The 27,642-nt window shown below is 38.1% G+C and overlaps 1 protein-coding gene across 4 annotated transcripts in view; it reads right to left on the bottom strand.

The window, feature by feature from the left end:
* The window catches only part of LOC120525628, a 71,012-nt gene that overhangs the window by 8,740 nt on the left and 34,630 nt on the right, over window positions 1–27,642 (bottom strand). For 2 of the 4 annotated variants that reach the window (XM_039748088.1, XM_039748091.1), the window contains 9 exons: window positions 26,602–26,704; window positions 26,193–26,321; window positions 25,859–26,053; window positions 18,440–18,687; window positions 16,962–18,065; window positions 13,541–13,646; window positions 13,084–13,203; window positions 9,350–10,936; window positions 4,629–4,751 (listed from right to left, as the gene is read on the bottom strand). In XM_039748088.1, coding sequence (XP_039604022.1) covers window positions 4,629–4,751; window positions 9,350–10,936; window positions 13,084–13,203; window positions 13,541–13,646; window positions 16,962–18,065; window positions 18,440–18,687; window positions 25,859–26,053; window positions 26,193–26,321; window positions 26,602–26,704 — 3,715 coding nt within the window. The remainder of the gene's footprint in view (window positions 1–4,628; window positions 4,752–9,349; window positions 10,937–13,083; window positions 13,204–13,540; window positions 13,647–16,961; window positions 18,066–18,439; window positions 18,688–25,858; window positions 26,054–26,192; window positions 26,322–26,601; window positions 26,705–27,642) is intronic. The other 2 variants (XM_039748089.1, XM_039748092.1) reach the window with 2 other exon arrangements.

Here is a 27,642-nt window from a genome sequence, read left to right as displayed (position 1 = left end):
TATGGTGGAGAGAAGGAAGGTTGATATATTGTGAGTGCAAGAGACTAAATGGAAGTAATGCCAGGTGGATTGGAGGTGGATTCAAATTGTTCTATCATGAAGTGGCTAGGAGGAGAAATGGAGTAGAGGTTATTCTGAAGAAACAGTATATCAAGAGTGTTTTGGAGGTGAAGTGTGTTAGACAGCGTAATGATTATGAAGCTGGAAATTGGAGGTGTGATGAATGTTGTTAGTGCATATGCCCCGCAAGTTGGGTGTGCAATGGATGAGAAAGAGGATTTCTGGAGAGAGTTGGATGAAGTGATGAACAGTGTACTTAAGGGACAAAGTGGTGACTGGAACGGATTTCAGTGCACATGTTGGTGAAGGGAACAGAGGAGACGAGGAGGTGATGGGTAGGTATGGTTTAAAGGAGAGGAATGAAGGTCAGAGGATAGTGGATTTTGCCAAAAGGATGGACATGGCTATAGTGAATACATATTTTAAGAAGAGGGAGGAACATAGGGCAACGTACAAGAGTGGAGGAAGATGCACACAGGTTGATTACATCCTTTGAAGAGTCAATCTGAAGGAGATTGAAGACTGCAAATTGGTGGCAGGGGAAAGTGTAGTTAAGCAGCATAGGATGGTGGTCTGTAGGATGACGGAGATCAAGAAGAGGAAGAGAGCAAGGGCAGAGACAAGGATCAAATGGTGGAAGCTGAAAAAGGAAGGCGGCAAAGGTTGAGTTTAGGGAGAAGGTGAGACTGTCACTGGGTGGCAGTGAAGAATTACCAGACAGTTGAGGAAACTACAGCAGTTGTAGCAAGGGTGACAGCAAGGAGGGTGCTTGGCGTGACATCTGGACAGAGGAAGGAGGAAAAGCAAACCTGGTGGTGGAATGGGAAAGTAAAGGAGAGTATACAGAGGAAAAAGGATGGCAAAGAAATGGGATAGTCAGAGAGATGCAGAAAGTAAACAAGAGTACAAGGAGATAAGGCACAAGGTGAAGAGAGGTGGTGAAGGCTAAAGAAAAGGCTTATGAGTTGTAGGAGAAGTTGGACACTAAGGAAAGAGATAAGGACCTGTGCCGATTGGCTAGAAAGAGGGACTGAGCTGGGAAAGATGTGCAACAGGTTAGAGTAATAAAGGATAAAGATGGAAATGTACTCGCAAGCGAGGAGAGTGTGTTGAGCAAATGGAAATAGTACTTTGAGAGGCTGATGATTAAGAGAGAGAGAGAGAGAGAGAGAGAGAGAGAGAGAGAGAGAGAGAGAGAGAAGAGGTTGGATGATGTGGAGATAGTGAATTAGGAAGTGCAACAGATTAGCATGGAGAATAAGGACAGCTATGAAGAGGATGAAGAATGGAAAAGCCATTGGTCCAGATGACATACCTGTGGAAGCATGGAGGTGTTTAGGAGAGATGTCAGTGGAGTTTTCAACCAGATTGTTTAATGGAAACATGGAAAGTGAGAGGATGCCTGAGGAGTGGAAAAGTGCACTGGTGCCGATATTTAAGAATAAGGGGGATGTGCAGGACTGCAGTAACTACAGGGGGATAAAACTGATGAGCCACAGCATGAAGTTATGGGAAAGAGTAGTGGAACTTAGGTTAAGTAGTGAGGTGGTGATTAGTGAGCAGCAGTATGGTTTCGTGCTAAGAAAGAGTACCACAGATGCAATGTTTGCTCTGAGGGTGTTGATGGAGAAGTATAGAGAAGGCCAGAAGGACTTGCATTGCATCTTTGTGGACCTGGAGAAAGCATATGACAGGGTGCCTCGAGAAAGTTGTATTATATGAGGAGGTCAGGAGTGGCAGAGAAGCAAGAAAGAGTTGAACAGGATATGTATGAGGGTAGTGTGACAGTGGTGAGGTCTGCGGTAGGAGTGACGGATGGATTTAAAGTGGAGGTGGGATTACATCAGTGATCGGCTCTGAGCCCTTATTTGCAATGGTGATGGACAGGCTGACAGACGAGATTAGACAGGAGTCCCTGTGTATTAGGTTTGCTGATAACATTGTAATTTGTAGCAATAGTAGGGAGAAGGTTGAGGAGACCCTGGAGAGGTGGAGATAGACTCTAGAGAAGAGGAATGAAGGTCAGTAGGAACAAGACAGTATACATGTGTGTAAATGAGAGGGAGGTCAGTGGAATGGTAAGGATGCAAGGAGTAGAGTTGGCGAAGGTGGAGGAGTTTAAATACTTGGGAACAACAGTACAGAGTAATGGGGATTGTGGAAGAGAGGTGAAAAAGAGTGCAGCCAGGGTGGAACGGGTGAAGAGTCTTAGGAGTGATTTGTGACAAACAGATATCAGCAAGAGTGAAAGGGTAGGTCTACAGGACGGTAATGAGACCAGCTATGTTATATGGCTTGGAGATGGCACTGACCAGAAAACAGGAGACAGAGCTGGAGGTAGCAGAGCTAGATTCTAAGATTTGCATTGGGTGTGACAAGGATGGATAGGATTAGAAAGGAGTACATTAGAGGATCAGCTCAAGTTGGACGGTTGGGAGACAAAGGCAAAGAGGCAAGATTGCGCTGGTTTGGGCATGTGCAGAGGAGAGATGAGTATATTGGGAGAAGGATGCCAAGGATAGAGCTGCCAGGCAAGAGAAAAGCCTAAGAGAAGGTTTATGGATTTGGTGAGAGAGGACATGCAGGTGATGGGTGTAACAGAACAAGAAACCGATGACAGAAAGATATGGAAGAAGATGATCCATTGCAGCAACCCCTAACAGGAACAGCCAAGAGAAGATTATTATAACTACTGAAACATTTCACCTCTTCGAAGTGCTACTCCCTAATGAAAAACCAGTCATTGATTTAAAGGAATTTTCATTGTTAAAGTTTAACAGATGCTAAATAATGTATACATACTGTGCAAATTTAACCCCAAAAAGAAAAAAAAAAAAACAACAACTTCGTTATACTCGAAAGTGAGCAACTTAAAAAAATAAATAAATAAGATTTGTGATGAAGTGGAAGACTGTGGCAGTGCAAAATTAAAGAAAAACAAAGTTGGGAGATAACTATTAATTTATCCAAAAAAATAAAATCTGAAAAAAATAAAAATGTGTCAGTACATCTTATAAAAAAAAAAAAAAATACATGACTTGATAGAAGAATGCTCCACTTGCTTAGACTTCATTTATTGCAGTGTGCGCCCTGGTTCCATGAGTGCACATGCATGATTGTGGAGTTGACTGGCTATGGGGTATATACAGTGAGCTGATTGCCTAATTAATCCGCTGTTCCAATTTGGCACTCCATGGGAGGCAGGCAATTAGAACACCGTGCCCATCAAAGCAGGAACTGGGTTTGATTCAGAACAGAAGAAAAAAGAAAACTGAAGTAACAATGGGTAGAATTGGGAGTGAGAGCCAGCACACTGGAGAGTAGGCAGAGCGGTCAGTATCCACATGGGGGGAGTGAAGGGAACAACATTCCAAGGGATGAATTGTCACCCACTGAACAGCCTGGAGGAGTAGGGGCAATGGAGCAGCCTGCCACAGATCTTGCAGAAATCAAGGGTACATAGTGGAAGACAGAGGTCCCCCAGAGAGTCCCAGCAGATGCCGAAGATGGCAGTTGGGACAAGTTTGCACTTTGGGGTTTTGATCCCCTAGATTAAAATTAAAGCACCACCACTTTTTGTACATCAGCCCTTGCTGGTCTGTATCCTCATTTGCCTGGCAGATCCTGATCATGGTTCAGACAGAGTTCAAGGATGATGTGGCAGCAGATGCCAACCCAGACAGTCACAAGGTTGTTTTAAACTTACTTTAAATGTGTGAATTAACATGTTATGTTTGGTACACAGAGTTACTGTTACTTAAATCACATGTGTTTTAAGTATGTTAAAAATACTTAAGCAGTGACATTTTAGTATACTTTCTTTAGATTGTAATGCTGGGAATGAAGGATCCAGAAAAAATCTGAAGGTACAAAAAATGGGAGTGAAAATGCTTAAAGTACCAATTTACCAAGAATATACAAGGGCTGCATCAATTCTGAAGTTTGTTAGATTTTATAACTACTGAAATTTAAAATAAAGAAATTTAAAGCGATAAGCTAGAGTTCCTTGTCCTGAAAAATAAGATCCATCAGATGTGTCTAAAGGCCTCTCAGAATATTCTACAACTGAAGCAGAAGAATAAAGCTCGATGTCAAATGCACAAAAAGAATAATGTTTAAATCATACATCAAATCAACCATAGTTTTTTTTAGGCTTCTGCTGCCAATGCTTCCAAAACAGAGTTTGAGTCCCTGGAAACCAACAACTACTTTATTGGGGTTTGGAAAATGAATCTAAACTCAAACAACCCATAAGCCATCAAGAATGTGTTGTACTGCATCATCTATTCATTTTAGTTAATTTGTACTTTTCAAATTGCCATTACTCTATGTACAGTATGTGTGTGTGTGTTTATATACAACTGAGTGAACAAAGACTCAAGACTAATCAGAAGGGGGATATCCACCCAACTTAAAACATGCTCAAATCATTTAAACATATGACTGCAGTTTACATTCACGCGATTTAAATTACATATTTCATACTGGTTGGAAGCATGCTTAGTTATTGCTATGTTTAACAATAAACTTGTTTCTTTAATGCTGCATACTAATTTAATAAGTCTTACCTCATATTTAGGTTGCCCAATAACACTTGGAAAAACAATGGCTGGACGGTTCTGATCTGCAAATCCAGCTTTGACAAGCCCAGACCCAGTATCCAGTACAATTGGAGTATTAAAATCATCAACCTGAATAAAAAAAAAAAAACACAACTCTGTTCCACTATTGGGTAATGTAAATGTATAGTATAGTAATTATTTCTGTTCACTGCAGGTTTACTAAATTAAAAAAAATAGTCATTACATAACAGGAAAGAAAAGCAGGTATTATTCCACTATGATTATATGTAGATCATCATATTAAGTACATTTTTCATAAGGTTTCATATTCTAGTATTAATGGAATATTGATTTTAAACCTTAATTATAAAGACACCAGCTAACAGCCATTAATTCAAAAAGGCTGTATAAACAACAACAAAATCTGCACACAGCCCTCTTTACATCTAAATTTTTACCTTCTATTATAAGCATCTGTTTGTGCGATAAATATCAGTAAAGAACTGCAAGAAACTTTCAAGTGAGAACCAAGGAGCTTAAATTTAAACTGAAATTTACAAAGTTGATGCAGTGTACAACCTATTTAAATAAGCATCACTGCAATGTTTAAGAATGATTCATTCCAATACACAAGGCTGTTTATAATAGAAGGTGAATACTGAATGACATTTATCCCCAGATAAACTTCCACTTGAACTTTGACTTTTGCCTTGTGACTCGTATAGACTTTACATCTAACCCAAACTCATTTATATTCCAGTGTTTAAATGCAGGCATATATACACACATACAAAAACTGTCAGCTTTAACAATACTAGGACTCAAGGACCACTCACCCCATCACTACTTGTCTGAATGTCATTTTTGAACTTTACACTACCTGTATTTAGTGTATTATGTTTTGAATTTTCATTATATAAATCCTTATTTCCGCTGGGTATTTTCAAATTTCATACATTAGTTTTTGTTGTGATGGAACTGTGTACTTGTTCATATTTCAAATTTCATTTATATTCTCTTGTTGGATTATTTCTTTATATTTACTGTATATGAATTCTTATTTAATGTTTTTGTTGCTGTATTTATTGCTTTAAAATTCTATTATAGAACTGTTTTATGACTTATTGTAAAGTTCCTTTGTGCCGCTTTCAACCATTCTCTGTTCTTGAGTGGCACAGTAGTAGTTCTGTTACTTTGCAGCATGTAGACTAGGGCTTAAGTCCTGGGTGTTCCCTTCGTGGAGTCTGAAAGTTCAACCAGTGTTTGCATGGGTCTCCATCCACAGAAAAAAGTACATGCAGGTTATGAGATTTGCTATTGAAATTAGTCAATTGCATGTGTGGGTGTACTTTCACCATATAATAAACTGACATCCCTATCCAGATGTTGCTCCTGCCTTGTGCCCAATGATTGGCAAGATGGCCTCCACCCTTCTTGCATCCTTGCCCTATATAAGGAGGATTGGAAATTGGATGGATGGACCTCTATTCTCACCACACAGCTTGCGTGATTTATGTCATACTTGGACATTTATGCTGGAGCTTTTTCGGCTTTGAGAAATCAGAGATCCAGGCTCTTGTCCCAAGAGTTTATTTTATGGGAAGAAGCAGAGTCCTGTCATACTTTTTTGAATGGAAATACAATTTAATGGGAAACTGAAAACTATGCTAAATTGTTTGCACTACCTGTATTGTATATCTCATTAGATGGGCATTTGCACTATATTTCTTTTAATTCATCCATGGAGTTGACAGTTTGGAAATGTAATAAAGGTTTAAAAGCCATAGATGATTGTGTAAATTTATGGAATAGTATTGCATTTGGTGAAACACACATGATGACTTGTTTGGGACATGAAGCTCGAGACCCGATTCGAGACTTTCCAATTTAGGTCTCAAGTTAAGATGGGTAATAGGATAAAAACTATATACTTATTTGAAAAATGAGGACTTGTTCCCACCTTAGTTATGGATGCTTTTGTATTATCTGTCTTGAGTAAATAAACAGTTATATACTGATTAACCCAAATGTAATAATATTTAATAAGAATATTTAAAATTCTTGGACATTCTGCTCTTTTTTGCAGAAATGCACAGCTGTGGATGAGGGAACCTGAGCATTATGCTGCAACTCGATTTTCCTATTCCAGTTTAAGGCAACATTTTCCTGAATTATTGCCGAGCTTGTTACACAGCAACAAATAAAATGAGAACAACCACATGTTTAGAGTAACAATGCCAAGTTAAGTGAAGATGTCTGATACTATTCTACTTTCGGCTGCTCCCATTTGGGGGTCCCCACAGCGGATCTCGGTTCCCATCTTTCCCTTTTACATCATTTTCTATGACAGACTGCCTTCATGTCCACCCTCAACACATTCAAACTCTCCTAATTGGTCTTCCACTTTTCCTCCTGGTGGTTCCATCCGAAACATTTTTTCTGATGTACCCAGCATCTCTCCTCTGCACATGCCCAAACTCTCAATCAAGCCTCTCATTTGGTCACTAGACTGTTGTACCTGTGTTGTCCCTCTAACGTACTAATTTCTAATCCTGTCTACCCTCGTTACTTCAAGTGAAAAATCATAGCATCTTCAACTATATCTCCTGTCTTTTCATAAGTTTCCATTGTGTCCAAACCATGCAACACAGCTGATCACACTAAAGTGTCTGATGCTATTGCTAGAACTTATTTTGGGTTCAAGAAAAGTAAAGTAGATTACTGGTGGTGGCCCCAAAATATTTTTTAAAACAGTACATAATTAGAAATCGCCTTTTGTAGGTCTTTGTCTTACCCATCATAATAGACAAAGTTTGGATTTGACAAAAATGTCAAATTATCAGCTATCAGTTTTTTACAACTCAACCAATTCTAAAAAAAGCATACAAGTCTCCCAAGTACCAAAAACAGTTCAGACATTTAAGGCCATATTGTGAATCCACTGTGTGCAACTCCGCTATCTATATGCACTAATTTTCTGATGAGCTCATCTGCCTAGGCATCATCAGCATATCCAACATGATTGTTTCTATATTTGATTATATACTGTTAGGTGAAAAATGAACAACCTGATAACATTCCACAAATCTACAAGATTGAGGTACTGTGCGTTTACCTCTTGTAAAATTGTCCAGTAAAATTTGGGTCTATGTAACTACTGTCGCATGCGGCTGGGGGTTGAGCCCAAGAGAATGGGGACACCCGGAGGGCTTCCAGGTGCCCAGTCAGCACTTCCCTCACACGGGGGCGTGTCCAAGGATGAGTGCCGGGAAACAGCTGGAGCCCATCCGGGGTGGTATAAAAGGGGCCACCTCCCTGCATTCGAGAGCGGACGTCAGGTGGAAGAGGACGGAGCTAGAGAGAGGACTGGAGGCAGCCAGAAGGCATTTGGGACTGTGTAAAAGGCCCGGACTTTTGGTAAATCGGTGCTGAAGGCACTGGGTTTTTGCACTGCTACACTTGTAAATATTTGTAAATAAACGTGTGTTGGGTGGAAGAAACGATGTCCGTCTGTGTCCGGGTCCCGTTTCACACTATAAAACTAGATGCTGAAATTTAAGACTTCAGATCCTAGGATTGGAGAAAGAAATGTATTCAAGAAAGTATTAAACTTCCTGAAATGGGGGACTGGGGAGGTCAAATTGTTTAAGTGAGATATTTATGCTCAAGGCAGATGCATCAACTTGCATGTTATTGATTCACCTTCTAGGATGGGTCTAGAAGAAATTTGAAGAAAAAGCAAGTTAGAGAAAAAGGCTGGTCCTCTTTTGAAAAAAACAACAAATTTTAATATACAGGAGACCACATAATAGATTTAACAGAAAAATGAAAAGTCGTATCCTATTGCGGCACAGAGACTTAAATCAGCCTAGTGTTAGCTTACAGATCTGCCTAGTCAACTTTCTACCTACATTCTTCTAATATGCCAAAAGCAGATTATCCACAAATACTGCAGATGTAAATAAGAATTGCATGAAGTAATGACATTGTATTTTAATAGAAAATAAGGGTCACTTATGCATATTGAAGTGTCAAAATGTCCCGCTTGTATACCCTTCTGGTCTTCGGTTATTTTTTTTTTTTTTTAATAAAACACATCACCTGCTTACATACTGAAAATAGCTTTTGCATATGTGAAACCAGTTTCACAATGATGCAAAACTGAAGGGCAAGTAATCTGCTTCTGTTGCATGTATGTACTAGGGGACCGACATTCTATTGCCATATGTTCATTTGGCTTGCAAAACAATGTTGAACATTTTTCTCCACCTACCTATTAAGGTATTACCAGAGAGAGGCCTAGTTTTAACAAATGCCCTTAAAGTAAAACTCAAATCAGTTTTTAAAATCTAGTAAGAGGTTTACCAAGACTCAGATGTATTTAGTACTGAGCTAGTGTTCTCTAAAGCTATTTAAGAGTTATAATAGTAGTCATCCAAGTAATTTTATTTCCTATTATTGGAAGATGCAATTTCAAAATTGCAGTTCAATTTACTGTAATCCCTCCACAGAATTTGCAGGACAGCAACTAAATAGAACATAGAAAAAAAAATTACATTTTTGAACATATTGATAAATCAGTATAATGGCACAATATGCCAATTAGAATATACATCAAATCATCATAGCATAATATTTAGATTTAAGAAATACTATTCAATGGTAAAAAGAAATAAGTATATGATATTAGCAAAAACTCAATGTAAAATGTAAACTTGAAGTAATACCTTAATTAGACAATGATCAAAGATAGTTCCAACTGTTGGTAGAGGATCCTCTTCATATTTCCTTACAAAGCCAAATGGAAACTCACTGGCATTACTCTGTATTGCAAAAATCTTACCAACTGCCACTTCGATACCAAAATCAGATACTTCCACAGAGGTTATATGTTCCATTTTGCCATTCCTTGCAGGACTGAGAGCATCACAATTCTCAGTAAAAGAACATTGAATACTCTGCACGGAGCACGGATTTGGCTTTTGAAGTACTTTAGCATTAGACGCCTCTACAAATACTGTGCGGAATGCTTCACACACATCATTAATATCACAATTCTTTAGATGAGGAAGCAACCTCTTGGTAGGACTTCTTTCAGTCAAACGTTCAAAGTCTGAATTTTCTGGTACCACTTTTAATCTCTCTGTTGGTTTTGGAGATTGTTTACTGGCCAATTTATTTAAAAACATACAAGATTCTTTCTTCTCTCCCTCATTACAAACATCTTTTTTTAAATTACCATTTGGCTCATTTTTACAGGGCAGAGATAATTTTCTGGGTTTTGGCACTGGTGATAAAACCTCCATATCACCTGGATCAGGAACCTGGGCATGTGGCGTTTCAAAGGAAACCAGAAGTGGACTTGTCCCACAGGTTTCAAGATTGCATTTTTTCTCTGTGTTCCAAGATGCATCATTTTTATTGATGTTCTTTAGCAAATTACATGGCACTTTTGTAGGGGACTCCTGCATGCAAATCATTCTGCTCTCCTTAGTGAAACTAGTTACTTCTGACAGTCTTTCAGCATCAACCAAGCTAACAGTGTGACCATACTGCATTTCTTCACGTTTAGTCCAATCACAATTTACATTAGTTAGATTAGAATTCTGGTCATGCACTACACAGGACTCGTGACTTAAGGAAGCGACTGCACTTTCCAATGGGTCTTGGTCTAAAGTAACAGTGCTATCAGTTAAAGCGAGTGAAGATCTACAGCACCTTTGTGAGATACTTGGGGATGTTCCCACTACTTCACACAAGCTGCTGTGAATAGTTAATTTAGTACTTTCTAAATCTGCTATTGTACCTTCACAGTATTTATTAAAAATACTATTCCTGTTAAAGTCACAAGGCATCGATGACATTTTATGTGTAAGGTTACTCTCTTTTGCAAGAGGTTCATCTAAATTCTCTATTCCTTGTTCCTTTTCAAGGTCCATAAAGAATAATGCTCTCTCTTTTCTCATATTTTGCACCATTTCCTTTGAACACTGAACATCAATTTGGTTGCATTTCTCCAAATGTTGCAGTTCGTGTATCTTTGCATTCTCTTCCAAGATCTTCCTCTCTATGACATAAAGCTCTTTAAGCTCCTTAAGAACACAAGGTATATTGCTTGGGGTACAAATATCGTTAACCTTGCCAAAGGAAGGCTCATTTTTTTCTTCCTGAAATTTGTTGTCCGAGGAAGAACAATTGGCTTTGAGTGCAGATGAATGGCTAGAACAGCTCACAGTGTCTAGGTCATGGATTGTGCTTGGAGAATCAAGCAGTAAAACACCAGCTTGGAGTAACTCACTGGTAGACAAAGGAACCTAAAACAAATGAACATTAAGAATTAAGATGTCAGTGGCATAAATAGCATAAAATTAATATTTGATTATCTTTTATAAAGACAGACAATGCATTTAAAAGAGCACCAATATTTATTAAACTAAAACTACTCAAAATCTAGCAGATTAAAGAAATGGATAATTAAACAGGATGCAACACTAGTAACCATATTACGTATTTGTACACACTATTATTGTACCAGGCAAAAAAAAAAAAATTAAATACACATTTTATTGTACCAGACAAGTACAATACTAAGAGGGATGCAATTGCCCATTTCTTTGGCTGGACAGCACTGTCTAATCTTAAAAATGTACTAAAAAAAATTACTGGCACTGCTGCTAAATGAATTGCTAATTTACACTGCACAAAAGCTTGCCTAAATTGGTTATGCAAACACTAACATAGCATGTTAAAAAATACCAATACTTACTAAATATGATGCCAGTTTTACATACCATTTATAGCATCAGTAAACTTACTAATGCAAGCTATTATAGCAGAAATTAAACCATAGAGAAGCAGCACTGCTACTTTGTAAACTTCTTTACCTTAAAATCATGTTGCTAATCCAGTGTTCAAAAGACTAATGTCAAGCTTACCTGAGCCAGACATTTAGAAAAAAGCATTCCAACATATTAGGAAAAGATAAAACTGAATTAAAGTTTTGAAATTGTCATTCAAGGATTGCTCCACACAACTAGGATTTGGTTGTTCATTAGAAAATATGCAGGGAAAACCTTTACACATTTCAAATTAGCATAGTTTCCCTGCATACATAGTTCCTTCTGATACAATATTCACTTGAACAGCAGCACACTCTTTCAGTATGCAAATTACATATTTGTTTATGTCAATCAAGGAGAGAGTAGTCTTGAACCTTACTTTTAGCCCCTAGAATATTCATTAAGTTTAATGTGAACCCATTTCAAAATCCTAGTGCAACCTAGGAGTGACTATTCGAATATCCCTAAAAATACTTGGAGGAAATTTCAGTTTGATGAAGATTAAGAAAAAGCTCTATTGCCATCAGCCACACTGGTGGCTTTTCTTTATTAAAACATAAGTTGTTAGAATAGTGCATCTCACCCACTAAAATTCAGTGCTCAGATACTTGTATACTACGAGGTGTGGCAGAAAAGTAATGAGACTGGCAACACTGCAAGCGATCTGGCAATGCTGCGCTGTTGTCCTTGATAGAGCACATGTATCAGTACCCTCCCATAGCTCAGTGCGAGTTTCAACTCCTTCCGTTAACTACGTGATTTTTGTGACTGCTATTAGCGAAGTTGTGTTTTGGTTGTCGTCCACGCAAAATGGAACAGCGGAATTTGGAGCAACGTTGTGCCATTAAACGGCAAGTGTGACGTTTGAAAAGTTAAAACAGGCCTATTTATCCCGAGCTCAAGTTTTTCGCTGGCACAAATCATTTTTGGAAGGCAGAAAACACGTTGAAGATGAACACCATTCAGGGAGGACTTCAACTTCGAAAACCAATGAAAACATCGAACGTGTGAACACTCTTGTGAGGACAGTCGTTTAACATTAAGAATGTTGAGTGAACAATTAAATTTGAACAGATTTACCGTTCATCAAATTTTGACTGAACATTTGCACATGCGAAAGGTCTGTGCCAAAATGGTGCCGAAAAACTGCCCTCTCCATAACAGAATTTTTGACCTCAAAAGGCATTCCTGTGGTTACCCAGCCCCCTTTATTCACCTGACCTCAGTCCGTGTGACTTTTTTCCAAACTGAAAAATGTCCTCAAAGGACGTCATTTCGGGACTTTAGAAAACATCCAAAAGAGTGTAACGGACATGCTGAAGACCATACCGGTTGAAGACTTCCAGCGCTGCTACCAACACTGGGAACAACGTCTCCATCGGTGTGTAGCTGCCCAAGGGAACTACTTTGAAGGGGATAATATTGATGTTTGAAAAAAATAAAAAAACTTTGGTAAATAAAAAATCAGTCTCATTACTTTTCTGCCACACCTCGTACATATAATCGAAAGAAAAAAGGCTGTTCCAAACCATTCCAAGTTTCTGCAGTTGTCATGACATATGAACATACTTGTTAATACAGATGTAGACCAGTAAAAACGACTGACAAGCTCTCCATCTCACCTGGTTTGTTTCTTCGCCACCAATGTAGGATTCACTCCAAATTTCCCAATGTTTGCCGGTACTCTGTGTTTTCACAAGAAAATCAAGCATTTCCTCCTGTTCTAGCACATTTTCTTCTTCCTAGCATTAAAAAAAAAAAAAAAAAGGAATTCAAAAATCAACTTCAACTTTATTTGGCAGCACCACTCATATTGGCCTATGTTTTGTCATATTCAAAATTCACAAGCAAAAGCTGAAAAAATACCCTTGGTATGATACACTACCAAGAACAGTAGCCATTACCTATTGTGATCCATTATGTAAACTGAAAAAAGCAATGTTGATTCCCTTGAATATCACTCACATTGCATGATGTTAAAACTGATGGATATTCAGTATATACTGTACTATTAAAACACTAAAAGATGCAACACCAGTATCAGAAATCAAACAGAATTAGTATAGCAAAGTTACTCACATCAAGGATTTGGGATGCTTGGACAAGTAACCTTTCCACAGACTGAAGATGGTCTTTTTCCTTTTGTTCCCATTCACTGAACAAGTATTCTACTTCAGCAGAGTACCTGGATGACCACATATTTTGAAACAATTACTCATCTAAAATGCTGATATTCTGTGTGCAGCCACCTAATTTTCCCCCGGTCTCAGATTTAACAAACAATCAGCAAGCAAAAACAGCACACATATACACACACACACACACACAAGCTCACATGCTCTAAATGAAGGTTAATTATAAAAATCCTGGAAGCACACACTAGTATATCATAATGCACACATGCTTAGCTTTTAAAGAATATTTCAGTGTGGAACTTGGAGTAAATTAAGAGGGAGGAGTAAGACAGATCGTCTGCTTCACTATCAAAATGGATTTGCAGAAATAGAATACAAATGCTACTATAATTATTAAGTGCTACACTTTATTGATCAGGCCCTGAATATTGTTTGAAAAATCTGATGGAAGGTTTCCCTCAAGTAACAGGAAAGGAAGAGGAACAACCTTAAATACAAGATTTTACTGTGGGATTTAAAAAGAATGGACAGAGACTTTTTCCAGCAACAGATAAACAATGCTTAATAAATGTAGTCAAAATCATTTTCCAAATTGGCAGAAGATCAGTATCACATGAAGTAAACTGATTCAGGATATTTTCAAAACCTTAATTTACAACAGCTCTTTGCAGCTGCTTTTGAAGAAAGACTTTTCATATCAATTATGCTCATAAATCATTTTGGGAAGGCAGAGATAATTTTTCATTATTTGGTATAAAATCAGGTAACGTTTCTATATTACCTGCAACCTCAAGTATCCTGCATAAATATAGGAAGTGCCTGCTCAAGACTGGCTTTAACTTCAGTGTAGTCATTACTGAAGACTACATCCAATTCCCTCACATACTATTTAGACATATGCTGTGGTTTGCTTTCAATGCTTTCAGAAAATTGTTATAGAAGTGCTAGATACGGCATTGTCTTATTTTGAAAAGAGAAGAAAATAAAAAAGCGCTAGTAATTTGTTTTTAGCAATAAAGTAAACTGCTTTAAACCGTTGAAGTAACTGAATGTCAGTCTAAGATACAGCATAAGAAAGCATCGCATCACCATAAGTTAAAGGGGTTGACAAACTACACAACCCTGTAATGTCTTTCCATTAGTGTCACAATTCCAAAGTATCGAAAGCTTGCTTCTTTTTCTGAAAGCATAGAACGTGCTGCCTGACCACACCACTACTTTACAAATGCTTTGCAGATATGGCAGATTCAACAGCTAATTCACCTCGCCTGCCCGATATGCAGTGGTACGCAATACCCAAGGCAAATTTAAACAGAGACGCTTTTCCAACGTACAAAACATTGGCTGCCCTTTTCCTTGCAGCTGCTGTGCATGCATTTATGCTTCCATGTGAGCATCTTTATCAGCTTTTTCATTCATAGACCCTGTCACCTTGATTTAAGAGGAAAATCAAACCTGAGGTGCTAGGAACACACAAGCAGTCCACTACCATCTCTGATTTGCCAAGTAAATGAAGTCTGAAGCTAGAGGGGATGGAGGGTGGGTTAGACAGACACATTGAAAAAATTGTATAGTATGACATTGCACTGCAGTAAAGACCATCTTAGTAAAAAAAAAAAAAACCTGAAGCCAAATTAGATTAAAATTTCCCAATGCTCTTTTGCCTAGCATGGTCATATGGAGTAAATAGTCCTGGGGTGCACATATCACCAGAAACAGAATTGCTCAAACTATCATAAATCAACTCAAACTACAACATTCACTCTACCATGTCACTAACCATGTGGAGTGTGCATATTCCTTTGTCTTAACAGAATTTCTTAGAGACTAATTTTCACACATCCCAAAATGACACTTGGGATTGGAGGAGTGCTAACTTTAATGGGACCTCTGAATGAGGTACCTATTGTACCCAGTACTGTTAATGTTATGGGGGCACCTTTCCTATCACATTAAGCAGGTACAAAATTTGGGGGGAAAAAAAAAAAAAAAAAATATGCACATAGGAATGGGTAACATCAATCTTAACAGGTATTTTCTCACAAATAGTTCAGAAACTAGTAATAAAAAGTGAATATAAATTAGCAAAAGTTTGGTTTGATGGTTAGGGGGGGAAATAAAAAGTAAATTTAGGTGAGATCTTCTAGCATCTTTATCCAACTGTTGCAGGAAATATCAAAAGAAACACATTTAAGCGTTAATTTACTTTGCAGAGCTTATATTCTCAATCAACCACCATTCAGGAAGCTTTTCCTAGCCCTGTTACCTACCATCAGAGTAAGACTTCACAGTCATGTAATTAAGATCTTTTGCCAAATTATTGCAATTTTAATAAAATTGTTTTTAAAGAAGCAGCACGATTTGAAGGGGATACCCAAGCAGCAACAAGAACGTAAGGGTTGTACTACTAACAGAACCTCAAAAACAAGCTGCTGTGGCGCTAATCACCATTTCTACAACCACAACTCAATTTGAAGTGAAATCAAACGGCAATTTTTTTGTGCATACAATTAAAACCAGTACATTTGACAATCAAGTCAAACTGATGCATTGGAGATTTGGAAAGATCCAACTCTGGCACAAGTTGGACACAAATTTTTTGCAAGCAAAGTGAAAGGAGTATGAATTGCACGATTTGCATAAATACATTACAATATGATTGTGTAACTCTATAATTAGTGAATAGTGAAGCACTCTATAAAAACTAGGTACTTAAAAACTATTCTCCTTGGCTATAGATGCATGTCACTGTCCATAACAAAATGGCTATATGCATAGTGTTATAATAGCCATGCTTAATTCTGTATGCCAAGTAAGTACCGTCACATTTTGGTGTCGTTAGGTTAACAGTTGTGTACAATCTTATGAACCTTGCGTTTCAAAATACAAAACTAACATACTGAACTGGGGCACAGATTTTTGCACGAGTAAAATTCAGAGAGAATATACAAAAAAGTGAGAAAAGAACTGAAGTACTATTAGCATGAATTCAGTTATAAAAATGTGCATAAACTCCTCAGCACTTGCTGCTCAAGTATTACACTTTATTACAGTAATTAAATTCTTTAATCACCTGCAACATAATCCCAGAGTGTATGCAAGTACCTAGCAACTACAGCACTTCAATAGAAAATTAAAGCCAACATTCCTTATAAACAACCAAATTCAAATCAAGATAGTGAATGCCAGTTAGTACAGTAAAGTTGACACCAAAGCCTCTCCCCACAGTTGAAAGCATTGATAAACAAAACCATGATCAACAATGTGTAATACTACAATATAGACTGTATATGGTAAAGTTCTTAGCCTCCAGAATTAGCAGTCTTGCCTGACAAAATACCTTTATCAATCAATGATCAACTCACCTTTCACTTGCACTTTCTTCTTGATTTCGAGAAGAGTGAAGGTCATAACTATCCCAGAGCAAGGCAGAAGAATCAGCAGCATAATCTGATTTTTCCTGAATATCATTTAAAGTACTTGAAAGAATATTTTTAATGGGGCTAAGAGGTACAGAATTTTCCAGAATTCTCTGATCTTCCAAGAATTCCACTTTGCCTTCAGTCTGAATTGCAGTGTCTTTTGACTCTGATTCTTTACTGAAATCAAGGCAGCATGCCTGAACTTCCACAGACCGTGTTCTTCTGTTCTTTCTCTTTTCACAGCTAACTGTTTGCCAGTGACAGTTCAGAGATGAATCTCTACCTTCCTCAGAATTGCTGTGTTGCTTAACCTCACCAGGAACTTTCTTTGGTGTAATGGATACACTGTAGGAACTCTCTAACTCTTCCAGGGGTAAACTAAGCCATGGGTTTTTGGGAAGGCTTGCAGAACGTGCAATTTTGACTTCAAAATTAAAAGCATTCCTGGCAGTTTTTGGAAAATGCCTATTCCCACAAGGATTATTCCTCCCAGAATTACAACTTGAGTCTGGTAGATGTTTTTCAGAGTCAGAAACACTGGCAGAATCTTCCTCAAGAATTTCAATGTCTTGAGATTTTATAGTTTTAAATACATCCTTTGCCCACTGTGTCTTGTTAAGCATTTCAAAGCTTTCCCTTCTCATTCCACTGTCTAAATGATAGCTTCCAACTGCATCAATGCCAGAGTCAAAGGAGCTGAGAGAAGGCGGTTTTATTGTAGCCATTAGGTTACCAAGTGAGCTGCTTTTAAGGGAGATACTCAAGACTTCCTGACAAGACAAACCTTGTGCTGTATTAGGCTTACATTTCTCCGCTTCTACCAAGTTCTGGCAAGCAATATCAACTGATCCATTTACTCCACTTGCTGGGGCGAGATGTTTTTCCTTTTCATCTTTTTCTGATTTTACTGAAACATATCTGAAGCCATTAGAATTCAGCCTAGGAACCAGGCTCTTAGCAAGCTGATCCTGCCAGGCTAGTGTCATGACTAAATCATTCCAAGAAACTGACTCGGGAGAAACCAGTAGTTTTCTGATAGTGAAACAACTAAAATTAGGGAGGGAAAAAAAGGGGGAAAAGTTAAATTATACTCTCCCATATGTTACAGTTCAGCATAATGGTAAATATCATGTTGCAATTTCCATAGCAAGTCAGCTTTAAAACAGGCCCAAAATCCTGAAGAAAACTCCTTCAGGAATACTGTACTGCCATTAGTATGCAGAACTGAACTTTTGTTTTGGATACAAAAAGATTTTTTTATTTTAATTAGGACAGTTTGGATTTTTGGCAAATCTTTCACTTTCTCCCCCCAAACTGGACTTTCATACAGTTGTACATTTGACCATTTCTGCAGTATTTTTTTTTTTTTAATTCTTTGATTAAATAGAGAAAGTTAGTTTTAAGACAACAAAGAGACTTACTGATGAGACAACTCTTTCGCAGTTAGTTGCAAGGACGGATCAGGGATATTATTGGCAATGTTCGCAAGGTTCACCAATTCATCTACTGCTGGTACAGAACTCCTTCTTAAAAAACTTTGAACCTCCTGCTGCCAAACTGAAGACAGACTGATGTTGCATGCTGGACTTCCAAGTCTTAGAGAGTAGGAATTCCTAATAAGATCTTGAAAAAAATCCTGATTGAACACAAGGTTCAGCCAATGTTTTACCTGGAAATATGTTTATAAAAACAAAACAGTACATCATTCACCACTTTGACACTTTTTTTTTTTTAATATGCACTGTAATTAGCAACTAATAGCAAGCTGCAAATGCAAAAGGCTATAGATAATATAAAGCTTACAAAAGCTATGTACACATTGCAGACCTTAGTGATCAGTTCCAAATAAATTGATTCATCTGACTTTTCATGGACAACTTTCAGTCATTTCAGTTCAGAGCAAACAGTCTTCCATCCTGAAATTCTGTATAAGCGCACATGAACTAAATGTCACTGCACATCTAGAGAGATGCGTTACAGATTGTGCTTATTGTCAAACGCAAAAAAGTCTAATTGTTTCCACATTGTTAACCTCCTTTTCAACAGCAACTATGTTTCCAGAAGATTCTGGAGAGCAACCATCACACCAACATGAACTTATTTGATATTTTATTTCAAAACCATGAAGATGCCCACTTTGTGGCTATAGTAGGTTCCACTCTTCTGGAAAGGCTATCCACCAAAGTCTGGTGTGCCTGTGGGAAATTGTGCCCATTCAGCCATAGGAGACCTGTCTTGCAATTGATTTTCCAACTCCACCCAAGGTTGCTCAATAGGGTTGACGGCAGGGATCTGTTCAGGCAAATCTGTTCACCCCACTAAACTCGTTAACACTAGAATTACCAGAGCCTACGAAAAAACTTCGATCCATCCCACCTTAAATCTCTTCGCACCTCTCTGTCAGCATCTTTTGCCCTGTAAATGTGTCAATAAGCAGCAAACAGCCAGCTATAACATCCCTCACCCTGCACAGTTTTCTCAGCTCAAGTCTGTTTACCTGTGTGTCAGTTGCTTAGAGTTGTATAGAATGAGAAGTCAAGCAAAAATGACACCTTTTATATATACACTATCATTTGGAACACTTCCATTTCATGTGTATTCTGTGTCTACAACAAGCACATCGTTTAAAACGTTTTTTCATGTTTTAGTAATAGACAAAATGTAGACATGAAGTGTATAAATGTGTGAAGCATGAATTCCAAATATCAAAGAAACAAACACTTTCACAAAATGTACAAATAACAGAACAAGTGTGCTTCTATTCAAGAATATAACTGCAGAAAAAGAACCCGCATTAGGGTGCAACATCTGCTACGACCGCTTTGGTGGCGCAACGGTATCAACTGTTGACTGGTAATCAAAACTTCACGGGTTTGACTCCGGACGAGTCCGTTTTGAGAAGTGAGCTGTTTTTATTCTTACTATTTTAGAATAAAAACAAACATCTGATTTCAGTCTGTAACAGCCGTTGTAAATTTATAATACTTGTAAAGGTTAGCTTTGTGTTTTTTTTTTTTTAAATTCAGTCGCGCTCATGATCCCACCCCCACATTTGATACTGCCATTTTCACACAGACGTGCTATAACAGAGGTGAACTCCAATGATGGCAGTTCAACAGTACATCGGAGCAAGAATGCACGTTGCACTTTTGCCATCGTCGTATTTTGTATATGTACATGGGAAGCTCTGCACTCTACTTGTGACTTTAAACTATAGGAAGTAAAAGGTAAATATTCGATCTGGCTCTTACAAAGTACAGTGACGGCAGCTTCCACCTGCAGCTATAGGCTCTTCAGTACGCAAGCGACTCTCCGCGCTAGGGTTTGAGAATGGTGGAGGTTCCCTGTAGGTTTGCGGCTACATTTCTGCAAAGTATAGTGAATAGATCAAAATCTATGGCTCCTGCACGGCTGAGAACTACAAATACTAATTCATCATTCAGTACCATCAGGGGGAAAAAAGCTTGGAACAATCATCCATGAAGTACCTTCAAAAAATGTATGTAAGAGGACCTAAGAATTGCTGCCATTTAAGGCAACGGGTGGTCACAAATATTTATTTCATTTTGTTTACTGTACTTTCTAGGAAGTTTATTAAACTATTCATTTTTTGATTACATTCACATCTTGGAGCATTCACCCCCACTATTTACACATACCAATTATGACCACCTGCCTAATATGCTGTTGCTCGTCCTCTTTGTGCTGCCAAAATTACTCTGACCTGCAAAGGCATAGACTCCACAAGCAGTGCCGACAGTTCCCTGGGGTATCAGACACCAGGATATTAGCAGGAGATCCTGCAACTCTGTAATAAATGTAAGAGGCGCCCATGGCTGCTCACTCATTTCATCAGAGGAGTCTGTACGTGCACCATACAATAAACCTGGATTCTGCTGCTTGTTCCGACACTCCGTGCCTTCTTTGGGGCCGAGGGTGTCTGCACCAGTCTGCTTCACTCCTCTTCGGCTAAGCTGTGGAGAGAATCATGTAGGGGGAGGAAGGTTTGGGACATGGTGGCATCCGTGGGAGGGCAAGGTGCCCTGGGAGCTGTACAAACGGTTAGTGGTGCATTTCGGGTCTGCATGATAAGCTGGGATACGAGGAGTTGCAATTTGTACACACAATTGTCCTAATGGAAGATTGAGAGGTTTTTCCCTTTGGGATTTTAAAATTAAAAACACCATGAGGCATTGACTTAGATTCTTTGGCACAGATTTTATGGATTCATTGAATCTATGTATTTATCAATTTTTTGAAAATACACCATGTTGTACTTCAGATGATATGAATTAAATCAAAATTACCATTTTTAACAAGTCTTGCAAATGAAGGCCACCTGCAGACAAGTAAAAGGAGTCAAGTTCAACAAAGCTCAAAGTAGATGCATTTAATAAGTACTTGCTAGGCATGGTAGCTGTGAACACATTCAATTTCATGCAACTGATCCAGTATGAAAAGGTATTCAAAATATATTATTGGCGAGTTTGGGGATGGGGGTTGAGAAGTTTTGTAATACTAGGTCAAAATTATACCAAAAACTGGGCTTATAGTGAGAAGTACTTGCGTGCCAAATTTCAGATTGGTGGCTTAAACAAACAAAGTGGTGAGCAAAGAACAAATACTGTGCTTTATGGTTTCTACCGATACGTAATACATTTCTTTTGCAAGTAGTTATGGAGAGGGCATTAAGATTCTTCACGTTAAACAAGTCAATATGCTAACAAGGCAGTATAAGATCACTGTGGGTTCCTCCCTGCATTAACCAGGTCCTATTTGAAGGAATGTCACACTGAAGTGCATCCTGAAGCACGATTGCCGCGTCTGTGGAAGATTGTTTGTGCGTTGCCGGGGAATGGGAACAGCAGGCTCACAGCGAATCCTAAACGATCGGGGTTGCGCTATAAGTCTCCATCTTACACCCCTAAACACAAGGCTGAGTCTCAGTACTTTAGCAAACACAGCTTTATTCAGCTTGAAACAGGAACAGCAGGGTTAATTATTGTAGCAGAGTCTGCCATTCTCCTATAAACAGACATAGCAGTCATGCAGGGTTGTGGCAAGGTTAGTGACCAAGTAATCCTGTTACCTGCATTTACATTGTTCCTTGCATCACCCATCGAGATCTTGGTTTACTTTGGCGGAGAGACGCAGCAGAGCTGTGAGCCTGCTATTGCCCTGGCAACAGATAGTCTTCCAAAGATGCAGTGATCGCACTTCAGGATGCTTTTCAGCGTGTTGTCCAGCTGGGGGAGGTCCCAAGAGAGTTTAGAAACCTCCCATTTTCTTGAATGGAGTGTTGCATTAAATAGCAATGTTTCTTGAATGAGCATCACTTGAACATCGCCAATAAAAATGGCTTTTTCGACGTCTTCAAATGCAGCAGTTCGTATACGTTTACGATTTTTTTTTTTTTGCTCGGTCTTTCAAGAAAGTTGAGTGTCGATGGCGAAATTCATTTTTTTTCCTGCAATCGAGAGCTGCAAAAATGTAAAGCTTTTTTTTTTCCCCCTAATATGAACTGTTATTTTTCAAGTCTGCCGTTTCAATAGGAGGGTGACAGAGTTAAATTCCAATGGATGTTTTTCAAATGTTTACGAGCGATAAGCAAAAGGTATCACTGAAAAACCACCAAAAACAAAACAGCAAACACACAGTACGAGCAAAGTTCGAAGAAAGAAATGTTTAACTGCTCTGTGGATGATTCATTCAGGCATTTCAATGTCTTTTGGGCACTTCGTTGTAATGAAAGTATCTGCTGAATTGTAACGAGATTTCTATAGACTCGTTTCATATGGGGAAACTGTTGGGACTCTAAAAATACTTTGTTGTAATGAAAATTTTGTTGTAAAGATATTCACTGTAACGGAATTTTACCTGTATAAATTATGAACGGAGTTCAAATCCCTACACTACATATTAAGAAAGAGGTTCCTTTGCAAAAAAAGATAGCCTAGAGGTACATTTGGTGATATTTAATAGGTAAAGCCTAGATCAGTGGTTTCTAATTGCAGTCCTGGGAATTCCTGTGGCTGAAAGTTTTTATTACAATCAGTTCCACACTCAGCAAGTCATTTCATTTCTAAATTGATCTTTTCTTAGTCTGCATTTACTAAAGAGCAGTACTGTGGTATTTACTTTCATAAGAAACTAAATTTTTCTGTAGCGTTTCCACCATTAACTGTTTCCTAATGACAGCAATCCCTTTTCATGCTCCATTCTTTTTCCTAGGGGGCATAGTCAAGAGGTAAATGCTTTTGCAGTTATCTGAAACATCGGTGGAATTTCAAAACAACAACTGCTGTAGTATGCATCTCCTTCCCTCGATCCGACGCTTTTCCAGTGATCAAATACAGGAAAGAAACAATTCAGGCCAAAACAGACCAACAGCCAAATGTTTTTGTACTCTGCTGCATCATGTAGGTTTGTTGCTGGCAAATGTGATGTGGCATAGATATCATCAGATGCGACCACTATTGTGCGAAGCCTATTTTTATGCAGCAATTACTTTGGTGTAGTACTAAAAGAAATCACAATTTGAAAGGGCAAATGCTTATAAATCAGAGCTGATATGCGAGAGTCTGCTAATGTAAATCCGAACATCAGGTTCCTCTTTCAAAAGAAAACTGTGCCACAGCATCTACTCCTTGTTATCGCACACAACATATGTGATGTATTTAAATTTTTCCATCTTCTCTCTCAATCATGTGAAGATCTCACTCAACTACTTTATGTAGATTTTTGCTTATCTTATCCAATCCAGTAGATGTTGGTAATGTGTCTGTCAAGCACTTTACTACTTCAAATAAAATGTGCATGTTCTCTTTAACCGAATTGGGGTCTTCAACATGTAAATTTGTGGATTACTACAGATTCAAACTGTGCACTGGTAAAGAATTGGATAAAAGCAAAGCCATATGTAAGCTGTGCAGCTCAGAAGTTGTTTACTGTTGTAACACAACCAATATGAGAAATCACTTATAATACTCGGAAATGTTCTCAGTCGATATCCAAATGAGTAGGGCCTAAACAAATTTGCACTGCAGATGGAATTTAGCTTCAAGCTTCTGCTGAATTCACTTTGTGCTCAAAAAAATAATCTATAGCAGTTTTTAGCTGTAGAGATAAGACCCTATAATGCACCTCACCATGCAAAGCAAGTAGGCAATTGTTAATTTTTAGAGCAGCCTGCGATACAAAGGTGAGTATGTACTCAAAGCAGCAGACTTGTAGTTCCATAACACCGTTACCAGTCACAATGGCTGGTTCTTTTTCTTATGTTCCATTCATTCAATGCCACGGTCAACATCAGCTCTAGATCCCGATTTTAAAATGCTTCCCTTTTGTTAAAGAACTTTCACAATTTCTAAGCTAATTGTCAATATGTGAATACAATTAGAGAGCACATTGTGCAAAAATGCAAAGTGAATAAATGTCCTTTCATCATATTCTTAAGTGTTTAAAGCTATGGCAAAAAAAAAAAAAATCTGAATTTTTCTTAAATGAAAATATCCTATTATCACATTTTTCTGAATACAACATAAGCACAAGTCAGATAACTAATTAAACTATTAAATCAGTTAGAAGAGTTAATTCTTGGAGTTCTTAACTGCATGCTGGAATGAAAACCTGCAGCCACAGTGGTACCCCAGGACTGAGTTTGAGAACCCCTGGTCCTAAGGAAAGTTTAATCCAGCTTCAATGTCAGAGTCTATCAGAAGTGGAGGCTTCTGCCAGTAATGTGGACAGTCACAAAAAAAGTTCAGCATATGTGCAGTCCTTTCTTCCTCACAGCTAACTGAATTTCCTTGCCACAATCTACTATTTAAAAATAAACCATGTCCAAAAAAAAATTCTGAAAACTGCCATTTCAGCAACAAAGTCAATTTTCAAATGGCAGTCAAAAGTAAGTCATTTTAAACAAAAACACTTTTCTATTCACAGATCACTTTAACCTTGAATTGGTCATTTTAGAGTACAATAGACAATTTCCCTGAAAGTATAAATAGCTGTTGTATTGTAGACAAACAGTATGAACTTGTATCCTAGAACTAGGCTTAATGGATAATGTAAACATTGTGACAATGTGGTACACTATTGTGTTCCAGGTGAAGAGACTGAACGTGGTAGGATTACCACTAATTCACTCACTCACGCCGAATTTTACTGGGTTTTTTTTTGTTCTTTATTTTGCCTTATACAATTTCTTGTATTAGGAATTTGTTAGTTTTTGCATACCCCTTGGGGTCAGAGCACAGGGTCAGCCATTGTACAGCGCCCCAGAGTAGGATCTCTTTTGGCAGGGACGGGGATTCGAACCGGCAACCTTTGGGATACTAGCGCAGATCCTTAGCCTCAGAGCCACCACTCCGCCCCATTATACATAATGTGAATGAGCGGCAAATAACTTCCATCCATCCAACCCGCTATATCCTAACTACAGGGTCACGGGGGTCTGCTAGAGCCAATCCCAGCCAACACAGGGTGCAAGGCAGGAAACTTTATAGGTGCAATTTACTTAAGACACTTGATGCCTTGAATTAAGAAGCAAAAGCAGCTAAAATTGCAATTCAATACAATGAAAAACTGCAGCAGTGGTTTTCTTCTCTTTTTAAGAAGAATGTCAAATCAGACTATCCAGTCATTGTTATTAAAAATGACTGAGTCAAAACTGTCACTTTTAAGCCATTCTCAAAAAATATTACAACACGTCAAGGCACTCATACTTTATAAAGAGTAGAAGAGCAAAAATACACCTAGGTGACAGTGAATCTCTTGGGTCATAAGCAATAGTATTTACAAACCATATACAATGCTGAAGTTAGAACAAAAACACCTACTTTATTTAGAAGGGTATGAAAGTTACATACAGCTTTCAAGGTGCTGTATGGAAGGTCAACTGCCATGTGGAATCTCTCCTTTATAGCTTTCAAACTATCACAACAGCTATCCTCTAGTCCTGTGAAAGTGCCCTCTGCAAGCCTCTTAAGAGGAGCATGCTGACGCGATACTTCTTCGGCACAGTGAATCAGTTCCTTCAAAGAAAAAAGTCTGCATTAAGGACTCAATTGTGTTCCAATAACAGTTTAAGTTTAAATTCATTACAGGATTTTATGTACATGCACACTAATCAAAACAAACACTTCAGTATAACTAATGACATGCAGTACTCACCATGGCTGGCAGATAAATACTCTCTTCAAATTCAGTCTTTATTATTTCAGCTTCTTTTTTATCACTTGCAATAAGTACCTTGTACACATTGACCTTCTCCACTATGAATTTTGTAATGTGTTCCATTATCTATTAGAGTTAAGAAAAAGAGGGGTAAGAGGAGAAAAAAAAAAAAACCACCACAGCAACTGATCAAATTCCAGGCAATCTAAACAGCTCTCGCAACTGATCTTAATATGAATTCTGAACATTCACCACCCCACTATAAATGAATGGCAACACTGGGGAAGCAAAAGAGGAGACAATTTCATCTTTCTCTATATATAAACACCCTTTGAATGGACAACTGCATTTTATACAAAAAACATGCCTCACTACTTTTAGGAACTGGGAGCTAGTGCTTTTATACCTGTTCCACCTCAGACTTGTGTTGGAAGTTCTTTAGGGGAATCTGTATTCTGCAAAGAACCAGTTGCCAGAGTAACTCCAACTTCTGCACTGCCAAAGTTATCCTGAAACACAGAAATCCAAAATTTAAGAAAAGGAACAAGGCACTCCAAATCTATACCGACTCTGATGTACTTCAAAAACTGATGTGATCAATAGCTACCTGGACGGAAAAAAGCATGCCAATTTCAAAATACATTGAGCAGGATTGAAGAATATTTCATGAAAAGCACTGCGGTAATACAAAATAGTGAACACAGAAGGACTTAAACTGCTAATTATGCCTGAAGTTTTCACAGATGACACTCTGGAGTCTTAATATATGTATGTTATTCTTGTCAGTGTACAAAGTTAACCAATTTAGTAGAAGAACATTAAATATACAATATTTTCTTACTACATTTTCTTACACTACATTAAAAAAAAATCTGATAACACTGAAAACCAGTTCTTGCTGTTAAATTCATGGATAGTCAATTACCATGTCAGTGAATTTGTGTGATTGAGACGTGCTGGCTATGTACTGGGTGGCCCAAGACAACCACCATACCATGACTGCATACATAAACACCACATTTAAAAAGGAGAACCCTTGCATGCAATTTCTGACCAAATCAATCAACATGGCAGGGCTCCAACTTCACATTTAAACCCAATGTAATATCTGTCAGCAAAATGCGGTATATTTTACTTGCTACTTTTGGATAAACATGTGGGATGAGTTTTAAAGGCTGTATTTCACCATTGAAAAATTTGAATATTGTGAACAAAGGAGGCACAGCGGTTAGTGCTGCCACATCATAGCTTTAGGATGTAAAAGTTCAATCCTGATCCAAATCACTTCGGACATAAGATTGACCACTGGTACCTTAGTTGTTCCTGTATTTAGCTTTAAATTTGTATTGAATTAGCAAATTTGAGTGTACCCTGTGATGTAGTGGCACCACACACTGCATTTCCTGCCTTGTGCTCTATGCCGTTGAAACAGGCTCCAGCTCTGCAC

This window comes from Polypterus senegalus, chromosome 3 (genome assembly GCF_016835505.1).
Source record: "Polypterus senegalus isolate Bchr_013 chromosome 3, ASM1683550v1, whole genome shotgun sequence".
Classification (NCBI taxonomy): Eukaryota; Metazoa; Chordata; class Cladistia; order Polypteriformes; family Polypteridae; genus Polypterus; species Polypterus senegalus.
Note: the sequence above shows the minus strand (reverse complement) of the source record. Positions and strands in the feature narration are given on the sequence as shown.